Source organism: Pezoporus flaviventris, unplaced genomic scaffold, assembly GCF_033815535.1.
Source record: "Pezoporus flaviventris isolate CSIRO_AGI_PZ_B2104156 unplaced genomic scaffold, CSIRO_AGI_Pfla_v1 ptg000001l, whole genome shotgun sequence".
Taxonomy (NCBI): domain Eukaryota; kingdom Metazoa; phylum Chordata; class Aves; order Psittaciformes; family Psittacidae; genus Pezoporus; species Pezoporus flaviventris.
Window position 1 is genome coordinate 17,748,352 of NW_026892549.1, and position 14,965 is coordinate 17,763,316.

Genomic DNA, 14,965 nt, shown 5'->3' on the forward strand with positions numbered 1-14,965 from the left:
TGTCAAGAAGTGCCACTTCTCAGACCAGACCACATCCCTTTCTATATCGTGGGTGGGGGACACTGTCCTCATTCCTGAACTTAGAATTCCCAAGCTGCCTGTCCTAAATCCCTTGCATGGCCCACTTCAGCACATAACCTGGATCACTCTGATACATCTTCTGTCGTTATTATTCATATTCCACTCATCTTTTTGTCCTCTGCAAATTCTTACAGGCAACTGTAGTGTAAGCGAGTCCCCTAGGGAGTGTTTCTGCTGGTGAAACATTCGCCTACGGAGAAACGTGACGTCCATGGGGGTGACCCCACCAGGCCGCGGAGGGCGGGCATCGTAGCGGCAGCCCTGCTGCCCACCTTTCCCCGACCGCCCTTTATGGAGCTCCGGACGCGCAGCCGCCCTACTGGGCCTGGGGAGCTACGGGCCCGTGCTAAGGCAGCGCCGAAATCTGCCCTCGCCGTCCGACTCGACTCCGCTCCGCCCCGGTGCACCCCGCCCCGCGGAGAGGCCCTGTGGAGTGGCGGCCGTGGGGTGCGCGGGGCGGGGACTGCTGCTGCCGGCTCCCAGTGAGCTCATCCCGCCGACGCGCCCGGCTGCCCGCGGAGGAGCCCTGCTTGGGCCGTGCCGCGGGAGTGCCTGGGCGCGGGGGCCGGGTACCGCAGTCGGAGGTAAGCCCTTCCTCCCGCTCCCCCTCCTCCCGGCCGGCCTGTCCAGAGGGCTGCGCGGGGGCTTGGTGGCGGCGGGACGCCACTCAAAACTTTTTGGCCGAGGAGAGTGTACGGGCAGGTTGGACGGGCGCGGGGCGGGAGCTGAGGCGTGCGGTGGGGCTGAGGCGGCGAAGCTGAGGCGGCGGCTGCCCCTGCGGCGGGGCCCGGGCCGTGGCCGTGGCCGGCACAGGTGGGGGTAGGGCTGGGAGGAGCGCGGAGAGGCGCGGCCTGCGGCGGCCGAGGAGGCCGGAGGGCCCGGGGGCGGGTGGCGGGGGCTGCCCGGGCCGGGGGGGCTGGAGGAGGTGCTCCCGCAGGGGCGAGGCCCGGGGCTGCTGGGCGGCCGGGATTTCCGCCTCCCAGCGCATACTTTTACGTTTCTGTAACTAGTAAAATCTTTATTCCTTTATTAGTAGAGATTCTGCGTTCTGGAAAACTTGAGTTCTTTGTGGTTACTCGTTTGTGATAGCAGAACGCAAAGCAGCCTTGCTGAGAACAGGAGACATGTCACGACTGCCCCATTAGTAGTACGGCAGCTAAAGTTAAGGCATATGGCAAATGCAGCCGTTCATTACTCAGTCAGGCTTCGGATCTGCATGAAATGTTCCAGGCAGGGTTGGCAAGAAGGGAGATGTTCAGCTATTTACCTTTCTAGATTGAAATGGACTGTGTAGGTGCATGTGTGCATCCGTTGGCGATGACCTTGTTTTGATTACTGAAACAGAAGGTCCTGCCCTTGTGGTTCTCAGTGTTGCCTGCTGTGATCTGAAGGATAAAATGATAATTTCATTCTTCTTTTAATATGCGAGTTACTAATAATGTATAGTAACTGTGTGTTTTATTGCATACTTCCTAAGGCGTTCTGATTTCTCAGTAGTATTATTTCAGTTAGTGGTTTGCCTTAGCCTCATAATGCATATTTATTGGGCAGAGAGTAAAGTGGGTCCTTAGTGATTGTTTTCAAAATACAGTGTAACGGGACACATCTTTCTGTGAGGATGAACCGCGGGGGTGGGAGGGGAAAGGAGGCTAGGTCTGGCTCAGTGTGATAACTGAGTGGGTCCCCTCAACCCTGTTCTGTTTTATACCCACTTCTTTCTCCCCCTCGTGGCAATGCAAAAGTGGCACTCATCTGGGCTACTCTAGGGGTTGTGTTTTCTGACTGATGAATCAAATGCTGCTTTACCATTTGGAAAGCTAACAGTTGGCAGTGTGGGAGGTTTGCTTTGGGCTCCTGTGGTTGCTGGGTGTAAAACAGTTTGCAAGAGGTCTACTGTTTTGGAGTATGTTAGATGTTTTACTCATCCAGGCTACTTCAGAGATTTGTGGGATTATTCAGGATATGTGAAAGGCCTGTGTTAACTCGTATTTTTTTGATAGCTGCTCCTTAAAAATAGCCTGATGCATAAAAATGCCACGTAATGAGGGAAATAAATGTTTGGATCCTGCAGTTCTCCACAGTAGCTTGATATGCAGCTGTCATAAATGAACTTTTCTCATTTTTTCTGATCTGACAGTTGGGAGCTTGAAAAATAGGGTTATGTTATTAAATAATGCTAGTGAGCAAGGTAAGTGCAAATACAGTTTCTTTCTGCTGCTGCTAGGGCAATGGATTTAGAGCTTCGTTTACATGGATGCCCTAAAGTGCTGGTTGTCCTGCTTCCTCAGTTTAGTTAACCATTGGAATGTCCAAATGGTGAAGAATTATGTCTGCTTCTTAGCCAAAACATATTTGGTTCATGGCCAGAGTTGCTCAGCTTCCCATAGCAGTCTGTAGGAAAGAGGCATTTTGTGTGTTGAACCACCGTCCCAAAGTTGATGCCATAGCAACACTGTGATCTGAGTACATACTTCTGAAGACAGCTAAGCAGCCTTAGGAGAGGTGTTCTGTTTTTCTTTAGCTGAACTTCTTAGTGTCATCAAGGTTAAACCTTTCTTTGAAGATGAAAGATTAATCTGCAAGCCTTCAAACTCATCAACCTGATCTGTTGGTTATGTGCAATGACACCTGTAAACATCTGTAAGTTGAAATAGATATTAATGGCTTTACAATTAAGATTTTTCTGTAGCAATGCTGCCATGATTAAAAACTTGTATTCCAGGCTCTACCAGGAGCTGGACCTTTATGTTTTCCAGAAAAACAGAGAAAGGCCAGCTTCGGGTTTTCTGTATGAGTAAGAGTTGAGAAAACTGGGTTAGTTTGTGTCTTTTGGTTGCTTTCAGCTCTCCAGATTTAACATGGAGGTTGGAGAGTTTATTTATCACAAAGCTGTGGCAATTAAAAAATTAAAAAATATATGGCCTGACAAATGCAAAGTCTTAGTTTTAAAAAATTTATTTGTGTATAGAAGGCACTGCTGATAGAAAACTGACTTCTGAACAATAAGTAAGGCATAGTATAACACCAAACTGAAAATAAAACCCGGAAGCAAGCACTGAAACACTCCGTGATCATCACCAGTTTTGTATTTAGTTTGAAAAGTGCCTTGTGGTGGTGTTGTTTGTTGGTGTGGGTTTTTTTTTTTTTCCTTTTTTAAAAAAAAAGGAAAAAAAATTATTTTGGTGGAGTCTTAAACTCTGTGATATTGTCTTGAAGGAAGTAAATAAAGGGATCAGTTACACATTAATGCAGAATATTTATTGTGTGGCCTAATATTAATGTGTCTACTTGCTATGCTATATGTTACTACCTTCTTTTAAAGTTCCTTGTTCAGCATGGCTGATTAAATCCTTCAGTATTCATTGTACTTAGAAAATTCTATGAGGACAGTCCAGCATGCTTACCTGATTAGATTATTTATCCAAGTGTAAAAGACAGTATAGAGGTGGCAAGATGCTTTGTATTAGGTATTTAGCTTTGCCATATACCTTTAAGAGTCTAGTCCAGAGTACCTTTCCTTCTTGCTTATGCTGGAGACAATTTTAGGTAGGGAGAGTCTGAAATGCAGCACAGGTTTTCTGCCATTTTTGTTTTGTGCTTCAGCAAAATAGCATGCCAGTGATGTCCTTATCATAGCTAAAATGTTTTGTTGCTTTCCCCCACCCTGTCTTTCAGCTGCATAGAGAGACTAATCGTGCTGAGTTTGCTTTGTAGTTATTTCAGGTTACTGTGCTGTATAGGCTTTCTTGTCACTCCATCATTATAGTTCATGTTAATGTAATGACTTTAACTTTTAAAAGGCCTGTTTCTCTTGCTGTGTTTTGGGAATTCTGTTTTTGTTTTCTCCTCTGCAGTTACTGACAAGAGGCACATTAAGGTATAGGCTTGATCTATAAAGCCACTTTGGTACTGGAATGTTAAACTTTGCAGTATCTTAACTTCAGTGCTTGGCCTCCCTGTATAATGTATGAAGAAGCTCCTGTGTGCAAGTAATACTTGTACAGGTTTGGAAGCAGAAGGCTAGGTAACAAAAATTGTCTATTCGTTATTTCTCCATTACGTGACTGGGAGTAGTTGCTGGAATATATGCTTTGTTTCCAGAGGTAGTGCCATCTCCAATTTAGTAATTCACTTCCTTACTTTTCTTGATCTGGAATAATCATTTCTAAAGAGGGTGCCAATTTGAAAACAGAAGTTCCACTAGCTTGCTGGATGAAGCACCTTGCAGATCAGCCAGCTTGCCAGATTTGAAGTGTCTCCTCATCTGTGCCTTGTTGCGTGGGATGTTGGTTCTCAAGTGTTTGCAGAGAAGAGTTTGCTATGTTTCATTGACTATAAAATGTTTTCAGCTTGAGAATCTCACAGGGTCTTAAACAGGGGTCAGTTTAGTGATAGCAGTGAATGAGTTTTTTTGCATAGCTACTAGCAGAAATTGAAATTTCTCTGAAGTCAAATCAAGAACTGCTTTTAGGATCTTGATGTTATTGAAGTTGGTGGCAATGCTCAATAAATTATTGCTCATTTGACCTTTTTTTGCAAATACTCTGTGTCAGCAGGCCTAGGGGTTATGGGGTTTCAGTGTTTGCGTAGTGACTGACTTGGTGAAGCGCTGCTTTGTGAAGTACTTCTTGGGCACTTTTGAAATACAGAAGACCAAAATAATTTGGGGATAGGGCTGGTCCTGAAACCGTCTAGTTCTTCCTCATGTGCCTTCACAGCTGTGAATTCAGCTGTATCTAGACATGTATGAAATCAGAAAACTAGATGCAACTTAGAGTTCTAGTGGTCTTGAATATGGCAAACTTGCAAGGTACAAAGCTACAGATACATGTTGTTTTGAATCTCTGCTTTTTTTTTTTGTCATCTACCTTGAATTCATGGTGTTCCTTTAAGTTAGAACTTGTGAATTATCAATAAATGCAAATTTCCATGGTTTAGATTTCTGAATTACAGGGTGGTGTCATAAGAGAAAAGACCTCTGTAGCCTATGATAGAAGAGTTGTCAGTCTCATTCTAGCCTGTGGTAGAATTTCCCCTCGCATTGGTGATCCAGGTATTACTCGAATATAACACCTTTTTTAAAAAAGGTATATCATATTCCAGCATTGCAAGAATTAACCTCTCAAAGAAAAGCATGAAAGGTGAATGTGTGACATGTCCCACATTGTGCAGGAAGTGAAACAGTTGCCCTGATGGAGTGGGAATGGCCCGTGTGGGTGGTGTCAAGAAGGAGCCCCATGGGTAGATGCATCTTGGGACAAGGGTGGTGTGTGCATGTGCACATTCGTCACTGGGCTCAGTAGCTGAATGTAACCCTCCTTCACTTCAAGCTGTTTCTTATCCTTTCCCTTCTACCTGTATATTTGCCTTCCCTTGCTCAGACAAACCTGCAATAAAAATATTCAGGAATTAGCACGCTTTTAACGAAGTCTGAAGATTTTGTAAGAAGTCTTTTCTGCTTAATCCAAGCTACTGTTGTGGTTAGTCCTTTTAACTTGTCTGTCAAAGCACACTTGGCCATGCTGGGGAGCCTTGGCTTCTGGTTAAACTGCTGACTTCCTCCGTACGGGTCACTTGCTTTTAAGTTTATTGAGTTAGCAGCTGTTGTTAGTGCTTGTGTTACCTGTACCTAGTAGCATTTAAAACACCATTTCAGAAAGATGTAGAGTGAAAGGGTTACTTTTTTCTTTGTTTGCTGTATACTTAGTATATTTGATCATTAACAGCTTTAAAAACAAAGGTGCTTGTAAAATGTTTGCTTCATTGCATTGGAGTTGTGTATATGGTGTGGGTTGGGGTTTATTTTGTTTTATTTTTTTATTTGTTGGTGGGGTTTTTCTTTGGCTTGTTGTTTTTTTTGTTTTGTTTTGTTTTAGTTTTTTTTAAGACTCAGTCTTTTGTTAAATTTAGATCCAGCAGGAGAGAAGCTGGAACTTGTTAGCAACACAGGAAACGCCCTGAAAGAACGTTTTTGATGTGCATGTTTGTGTGTAAATGTGAACTCTGCAGCTATGTGGCTGGAGTTAGACTGCAGGATGCTCTGCTTAGCTTTGAATAGTTTTGCATCTTTAAATCTTGTATTAGCTTCTAGTGGAACTTTGCTGCCATGTACTTTGTATAATTATTAATTATTAAATATCTGTGACTGTCAAAAGCTGGTAGTTTTAAGTCAAATTCTGAGCATTGCACTTAAAATAGCTGAGTTGTTTAATTGTGGAAAAGACAGAGTCCAGATTAAACCACTTCGTTTTATCTGGAAAAATACCAGATTTTGAGAGGTCTAAAGATTGAGCTGTTCTTCTTTCAGTCATATACAGTGAAACTAATTAGTATCTTTCTTCACAGGTTCCTTTCCTTCCAATCTATATTTCTGACCATACTTTAGCAAGTTAGGATTTAAACAATGCACAAGTAAAAATAAATAGGAGCAAAATATGACCTTTTTTTAAACTTGAATGAGGTGGAAGTTTCTAGAGAGTTTAATGTGTGAGTTGGTTTTGATTCAGGCTTGGAGTTTTGCTGTTTTCTGTGTTTGTTTGTTTTGGGGGGGGTGGTTGTTGGTTTTGAGCAAGAATGACAAAACACAAAATATTCTTAATGTGGATTTTGGAGGGAGACTGTTTTACACCAGAAATGCCTTTGAGTTTATTTAGTTAACATGCCTCAAGGTCTGTTTTATATTGGGCTAAATTCCCACTGAGGTCACAAAGGGTTGGGTTTTTTTTTCTGTGCTAGTAAGGCCTGAGTTCCTGGATTTTTCTACAATATATTCCAGAAACTGGAAGTTTGAAGCAGAGAGGGAAGAATATTATTGCCACAAAGTGTAGACATGGTTTTGCTATGGCAAAGTAAAATTTTCGGCACTTCCCAGCTACTGATGCAGAATCTTTGTGTTCAAGCAAGAATTGCTTTGAAAAATGCAGGAGACAATGGAAAGACATAGTGGGGGAAAACTTTGCTTTATCCTCAGATAAACTACATTTGGCAAAGGTAGAATGGAATACAAGAACATTGTGTCTTCCAGCATGATATACCAAACTAATGTACAGTTTCAGAATCCATTGATATGTTTTAAACTCTGGAAATGAGAACACGGTGCGTGGAGTTTTTGTTTATTCTCTGTCTAAGCTATAATTTAGGCCACTGTAGCGCATTACAGATGTATTTTCTGTAAGGTTGAAGGAAGTCAATCAATGAGTGATGGCAGCACTTTATTTACACTCATTTAGAGGTACTAGACATATTATGAAAGTTTGGGGAAAAAAAAAAGATCTAAATGCTGGGTTTATTTTTGCTTGACCAGAAATGCTGTATTTTGTTTTTAAAAGACAATAGGGAAAGAAGGACAAAAGTGACATTAAGTTACTTTGTTCTGCTGGAACTCAAAGCTCCGCACCAGAGGAATATACGAAATGGTTTGTTAGGACTTTTTTCTTTTTCTTTCCTCGCACCCCTGTGCCTGCACAGAAGATTTTTCTAAAGCTCTTGCATCCTCTGCAGCAGAGTTGCATCTTGGATCACACTGGGCAAATGGGCTTCTTGAGAGAGCTCATTTTCGTAATGAAGTGTTCCAAGACTCTGCCTAACTGGCACCTGAGAAATCTAACATTGTCCCTCCAATCTGGTAAAAACAAGTTTTTTTTCTTCCTTTTTTTATCATTTCTGCTAATAGGAAAACTAAATGCTTTTCTCCTTAGCAAGCTTTGCTTGCGCCTTCTTCTTCAATTCTCAGTTTTCCCCATGAGAAAAATTGAATTTTGTTTATCTGCATTTTTTTTTCTTCAGTTTGTAGGATTTTGAGGTGAGTTCTCGTTGATCTTAGATCTGTGTTGTTTTTTCGTTTTGTTTTTTTTTTTTCATAAGTCAGTGAACTTGGCTCATCTGATTTACATGGAATTTGCAAGCACCCCATTAACAGGTTAAGGTGAGGCAGTCTTGACAAACTTGTAAAGCTGTACACAGACCTGAGATTTTCATGAATAGTTAATTTTTTGAAGGATGCAAGTTTGTATTCCACCACTACTTAATTTCTGGTTGTGAGGATTTAAATGTGGGGTTTTTGGGCACTTGCCTGTGGAGGGTATGCTTTCTGGCATCCAAATTAGAGGATTTAGTGGTGCTTGGCTGCTTAATTACTGAAAGCAATAGGACAACTGTAAAATTTTAATAAATATGGGCTTGCCAGGTATTTCATATTTTTGGTAAGAGCATGTAAGATCTTGTCTACACCAGGGAGTTACTGCAGAATGAGGCAGGGTGTGAATGTGGAGCACTTTTCCCCTTGCATAGACAAGCCTTTAATTTTTCTTCAAGAGCAGGCTGTGGGATGTTCCATGTATGTTCTCCCTCGTGTGAGGTCTGTAGTGGACTTATGGCTAAGTGTAGTAGCTAAAACCTGTATCTAGTTTATGTGAATAATCTAATTGATTTCAGTAGTCTGCTTTTGTAAAGAGAGTACACCACATGTTGGGTTGTGACAGGACTAAAGGGTTTGCTTGTAAGCCCGTTGTGGTAGATACTGCCTGTCATAAACGTTCAAACAGAGCTAATTTTAACGCTGTGGCAACGTCTCTTGATGCTACTGCATTGTACGTTAAAACGAAAAGTCCTTTAAGGGAAAAGGAATTGGAAGAATATGGATGTTAGAGTGTTTCCTTGTAGTTTACACTGTAGAAGAATGCCTGAGTCTTGTCCGTAAAACAGCATAATCAAATAATTAAAAATGGAAGGTTTACATTTCACAGCCGACATAAAAAAGGTCATGAGATGAGAAGTGAGGAGGGTAGTATTTCTCCTTTGCCACATTCCTATGGGTGAGATTTCAGGAGACAGTGAGACAATCTTAACAGTTTGTTGTGATTCAGAGGAGTGGTTTTCCTTCCTTCTGTACCAGCCATGAGATCCTGCTCTTTTTCCTGTGTTGTCTCCGTTGCTCATCTGAATCTTCAGTGCAGTTCAGAAAACACAGAAAACTGTAGCAGCACTGGCACGATGTAGAAGAAATATGCAGCTGACCCCTTTGGCTGTCTTGTAAAGACTTGTCCAGTATGACTTTGAGTAAACTGCTTTTTGTTCCTCTTAAATGGACGTAAGAGTACTACCCTCCCTGCAGGCTGTTATGAGCTGTAATATGCTTTAAGATGCTCTAGGGGAGAAGAAGTAGTATATACAGATGCGTAGGGTACTTTCTGATTCACCTGCCTTCTAGATCATGTAACTTAAATGTTTAGTCTCTAGGCAGCCTCAAGAATGTTAATGTTAAATTCTCAAGTTCACTAGTTTATTTTATCCACTTGGATTACCGCTTTATGTGTGTGTGTATGTGTGTGTATGTTCAATTGTGCTAATGTGTTCTGGACAATGATAACAGTCTTGGTATGTATGAGCTTTGTGTTCTACTTATTTCTGCCTTTTAGGGTCATGTAGGAGTTACATGTGGCTCCACGTTTTTTGGTGTTTGTTTTTTTTTGGGGGGGGGAGCGAATATCTGTTTGGTAACCGATCAATTTAGGCAGTTGCATTTTCTGAAGGAAAGAACTCTGTCTGCGTTGCATTTTCAATATAGGTTTCCAAGATCATCTTGTATGACTTGCCCTACTTGAGCAGGTGCACTGGACAAGATGACCTCCAGAGGCCCCTTCCAGCCTCTGGCATTCTGTTCCTCTACCATAACCAAAGAAGTCTTAATGACTGTGGTTATTTTTTGTCATCATGGATATTTCAAGCTGCTGTTGCACACATACCAATCTACCTCTAGTAACTGAGGCTAGAAGATGCATACCCTAACGAAGAAAGTAGCAACATCAATTTTACACCAAATTAGTATATCTTAAAAGTCACAATGAAACCTCCAAAAATGCTTACTTAATAATAGATATATTTGTCTCTATTTTTAGGCCTGTGAAGCAGGAAGTATCTAATGTGTCCTTTGTATACCAAGTTTGGCTAGAGCTCTGCATTTGATTTTTGGCAAAAGCAAGTGGCTGTGATTCCCAGCCATTTCAAGATAAGGTATTTTATGATTAGGGATTATAGAAAACGTACTGTCCCAGAATTTCTAAGGATAGCTGACATGGAAAAAAAAAAAGTCCAGAACGTGCACCTTTATTGGGAATCGGTGTCTAAAATGGAGGCCTGTAGTGTTATGAGAAAATTAGTAGTAAAACAACAACTTTTTTGAAAGAGAGGAGAATTTCATGAAAAAGCAGAGAAGGAAATCCTGAAGGTGTCTGAGGGCCCACAATGTCAAATTACACAAATGAAACTGCTTCCTTGCCACTTTGCATCACTTGGATGGGAGTGATGATAATGTGGTTGATGGCTTTGCTGTATAGTTTCCTTAATGTATTGGTAAAGTATCCAGGAATAAGCTTAGCTTTGGTTTAAATATAGGAGTGAAAGTTAAACAGCCAGCACATGAGTGAAAAGATGATGTACCAGCGTGGACACACTGAAGGGAGCTGTATTGCTGCCCCCTTTGCTTTAGACTTGTTTCAGTCTTGTTTTCAAACTCCTGAGTGGACCAACTGTCAACTATCACAAAAATTTTCCTCTTCTGAGAGACTTTCTTATCATCTGTGGTGATCTGCCCTGCTGAGCTACCTGAAGACTGTGTGGCACTGGCTATTGTCAGGCAGTGTATGGTGCCAGTATGTATCAGTACTCTGTAAATTCAGCAGCATTTTGACTGGTCCCCTTTCCTATTGTTGTGTAGAGCAATTCTGCCAGGAAAACTGCCCATGCTTACTGTGAACTTGCTTTTCAGTAGATGAAAGACTGTGGAAGAAGCCTTCACTTCTAGACAAACATATTTTCATTTCATGTCCTACAATATTTTCCTTGAGTTGTATGCATCTATTAATCAAATACTGCTAGGTTTTGGTAGTGCCTGCTTTGACTTTGTAGCAAATGATTTCATTTACCATTTGGAAGGAATTCGTTTTTCTTTTCTGAAAGGATCATCAGTCTGTTAAAGTCATTGGAACTCAGTGATTTTTTTAAATTTTATTTTATTTTGCACATACAGTGTGGCACCTCTGCCAGACTACCTGCAGTAGATGCAGCAGGTGGCACTTGAGGTATATAAAAAACCTCTCTCTAAAAGTGTGCCTGAAGACTGTCATGCTGTGTGTTTATATATAGTCTGGTGGTAGAATCATTTCATTTTGAAGTGGAGCAAAGTTTCTTCAAATGTGGAGCTGCCTCATTTTTTTTTCCTTTGTTCTTGTTTTGGTTTGCTGGTTTGTTACGTGTAACTTTGTAGACAAACAAATATGGAAATCAGTGTGTTTGTTGGACCACATGCTAGTTTTGTAGGTCCCGAAGAGACCTGTAGCGTCAGATCACTTTGAAGTCACTGGGTTTTTTTGGATACTGCCTAGAGTACTGTTGTGAGAGCTGCCTCATCTTACCAGTATACTCCACTGAAATTCTCAAGACACTGCTCTGGTCAGGCTTGATTTTCTTGGGAATTTTTTTAGTATTGAGGCTGAGAAGATCTCGGTTGGTGTTCTTTAAACAGAAAATAAGTAAAAGTGGTAGCTTTGCAAGCTCTGACTTCAAATACGCATCTCAAATCTGAAAATAAGATTACGTCCAGGCACCTGGATAGGTTTATGTAGGATATGATTTCTCATCTGCAGCTTTTGGTAAGTTGAAAGCATTAAGCAAGTTGAAAGTGTTATTGGTTTAGCCTAATAATTTCTTCTAATAAAGTATTTTATGAAATTAAAGCCCTTTACATGAGATAACTTCCTTAAAGCCTTAAGGTGATTGAAAGAAATAGTAATTTATTTGTTTCTCTATGTCAGCAATAGTCTAAAAGCCGCAACAAACAAGCAGATGGTGGTTTACCTATCTCAGCTGCAGTACTTCATTTGCTAAGCTTGTGGATTTTAGTGACATTTAGTAAGTCTAGTAAAATTAAGTCATCGGTACGCAGACTCACTAGGTGGACTGTATAATCTTCCCAGTAGTGATGTATGAAGGAAATGCAGTATTCACCTACTTGCCTACTGTGTGATGGGAGAACTTGTCCATCCTTTCAGGGGAGTCTGATGGTATGACTTAAAGAAAACTGAGTTTTGATTAAGCCAGTTCTCTCCTGGAACATAATAGACTAATTCTGTGTATGCTGTCTGATGGGAAAACACTGACCATCTTAAAAAAAAAAAGTCATGTACTGAAAGTTGATAATAATTGAACTGTCATGATGTCATTTTGCTGTCTGCTAAATGAAATTTAGTGCTTATCTCCTGTGGAGGAGAGTATGGAAATTGTATGTACAGCTGTAGGAGACAGTTTGTGAGTTTTAAAGTGAAACAAATCCAATATGCCAGGTAGGGTTTCTTAATCAGCTGGTAGGGTTGCATTGCCATGCAGAAGAAATGAACTGTCACTGGGCTCAGAATTTTCATGTGGTGAACACATCGCTCCTGATGCTGTAGGAGAAATTGTGTTCTTCCCTTTGCTGTAGCACAAAGAAGAGAGGATCCCTGATCAGAAGTAGGTTTTATGTAGCCCTTTGAAAATTCTGGGCAAAATTATTACAGATTTGTTGTGTTTCCTATCAGTTTGGTACTATTACATGAAGTTTGTAGGCTATCCTGTAGTAATAAGTTTTTTTTTCTAAGTAGGTATTACTTCTGATACTGCTTGACTTTAACACTAAAAATATTAGTTACATCTAAATTGATTTCTTCTGCTTCTTCCCTCACTTAACTTTCTAGATGATAGTGATTCCTTAATAGTACATGTTGTTTCACAGGAGCAGAAGAAGCTTGCTTAAATACATACTGCAAAGAGTAACCCATACAGGCTGCCTGTTGAGCCTTTTTTAAAGAAATGGGGGATCTACAACTGTTCTAATGGCTATACTGGAAACTGCATAATGCCTGTCTAAGTCCAGAGACCACAGTCTGTTAAAATGTTGGGTCATTTATCGCAGATACCGATGTGCTGTCCCCATTTTCACTTTGCTAGATCATCTTGTCTTCAGTTTTCTGAGTCATGAAACAACGTCTAGAATTGTGGCAGTATGGAGGAAGCAGGTTTAAACTGATATAGAGTGGTGGGATGAAGGAAAACGGTTTTGCCTGCTGAGTTATGTGAACTGCAGCCTGTATAATGTGAGATGGATGCATTCTGCATTACATTTACTTCTGGCTGCTTGGAGTGAATCATGTTTTACAAGCAGCTTGCTGACATTCACCTGGAAATTAGGACAGTTGAGAAACGAGAGATGCATTTTATTTCAGTATGCTTCATCTTCCATACCTTCTGGAGAGGATGGTGCTGTCATACCTATAACATACAGCTACTGGGTAACAGATGTGATTACTATGAGTAATAGGGTTAGGATTTCGGTTAGTGTGGGTTTTTTTTTTGTTTTTTTTTTTTTTTTTTTGTCTTCCTTTCATTTTCTGTGTGCTAGTAAAGCTGAAATAGCAGTTCCTGACCTAGTTTTCATCCAGTTATAGGCTCTTGATTTTCTGCTGACATGGTGTGTGCAGGGTGTCACTTCTGCCAGCTGGAAAGTGGTGAGTTTTCTTGCCTACTGTTTTGACCCTTTAATAATCGATTTTGAAGTAGAGGGTTTGTTGCTTTTCCTGTTTTAATATGAGGAGATGGAGAGAGATGGGATAAAAGTGGCCATTATGACAAAGGCAAGGAAAAATGTACCTATTTCATTTTCATTCATTCATTTCATTTTCATTCATTTTCCTTTGCTTCCTCCTGCCTCAGTGCAAACTGTCTGTGATGCCCACTGGTTCTGGGGGATTGGTGGCTAAGATGCTCATGACTGTGTTTCCCTAGGACATTTTTAAACCCTGGTGACATTATTTAATTCCAGAATGTCTCTGCCTAGTGACCTGCCACTTAAAGAGGGGGCAACTTTTTATATTTTTTTGTTTTGTAACCTTTTTATGGAGGTGAGGATTGTTGCTGAAGACAACCAGTCTTCCTCTTCCCACCTGTCATCATTCTGCTCTCACCACACCCACTGACCTCCTTTTGTCCTCTGAAGTAAAAACTTGTTTTGCTGAAGTCTGTGCACACTGATCCCTTCCTTGCAAAGTTGGAGGAGAGATGATTCATTGGATTTAGGAATAAAAGGCAGTGGAATGATAGAATGTAATATACTTCTGTGATAGCTAAAGATAAAACTGAAGGGAGAAAACAGTCCTGGTGAAAGTGGAGTTTAAGCTAAATGAGATGAGACTGGAAGAGCATAGTGGATCTTTTGATCCTTTGAAGAATTTGACGGTATCTTGTAAATGACAAGAGCTAGAGGGGTGAGGTTCAGAGAGAAGCCTAAATAGCAAAGATAAATAATTCAGTAGAGCTGAGAAGCAGGGTTTTTTCCTGGTTTTTGTTAGTTTGATTTGGGATTTATTATTTTTTTTCTTTCTGTTTTCCTTTTTTGTAGCTCATAACTGAAAAGAAGGGAAGTTCTGTAGAAAATGGTAGGAAGGTATGGTTTTGGCATTTCTCTGGAGGGGCTTGGCTGAATGGGAGGAGAAAGGGACAAATAAATTTGTGTACAATCTCATCTGTAGTCAGATATTTTTCATATGAGAAACAGCTGCAAGTCTTTAAGATTTTATGGCTCCTCTGTTGACAACTGCTGCTGTTTTTTCCCCAGCATGGACAGGCAAATGACTCAGCTGATGATTCTTCATCCGTATCATTGCTGAATCATTCAGGTGCTTATGACCTTTGGAGTTAATATTTCTGGCTTGAGAGTGCTCTTCATCTGTTTCCGTGATTCAGGGTAGTAACAAATAGCTGAAGAATAGTGATCTTTAAAATTGATAAATAGTCATTTCTCCAGTATCTGGCACCTGACCAAGAACATTTAGACAGCAGTCAAGTGAAGACACCA

General features: G+C 40.9%; 1 protein-coding gene across 6 annotated transcripts in view; it reads left to right on the top strand.

Annotated features, from left to right (window-relative positions):
* Window positions 1-334: 334 nt before the first annotated feature.
* Window positions 335-14,965, top strand: part of TANC1 (tetratricopeptide repeat, ankyrin repeat and coiled-coil containing 1) — an 85,766-nt gene continuing 71,135 nt past the window's right edge. For 4 of the 6 annotated variants that reach the window (XM_061446395.1, XM_061446405.1, XM_061446401.1 and 1 more), the window contains exon 1: window positions 13,565-13,619. In XM_061446395.1, coding sequence (XP_061302379.1) covers window positions 13,580-13,619 — 40 coding nt within the window. In that variant the 5' untranslated portion in view covers window positions 13,565-13,579. Of the gene's footprint in view, window positions 666-9,991; window positions 10,093-13,564; window positions 13,620-14,965 lie in introns of those variants that run through there. The other 2 variants (XM_061446412.1, XM_061446403.1) reach the window with 2 other exon arrangements.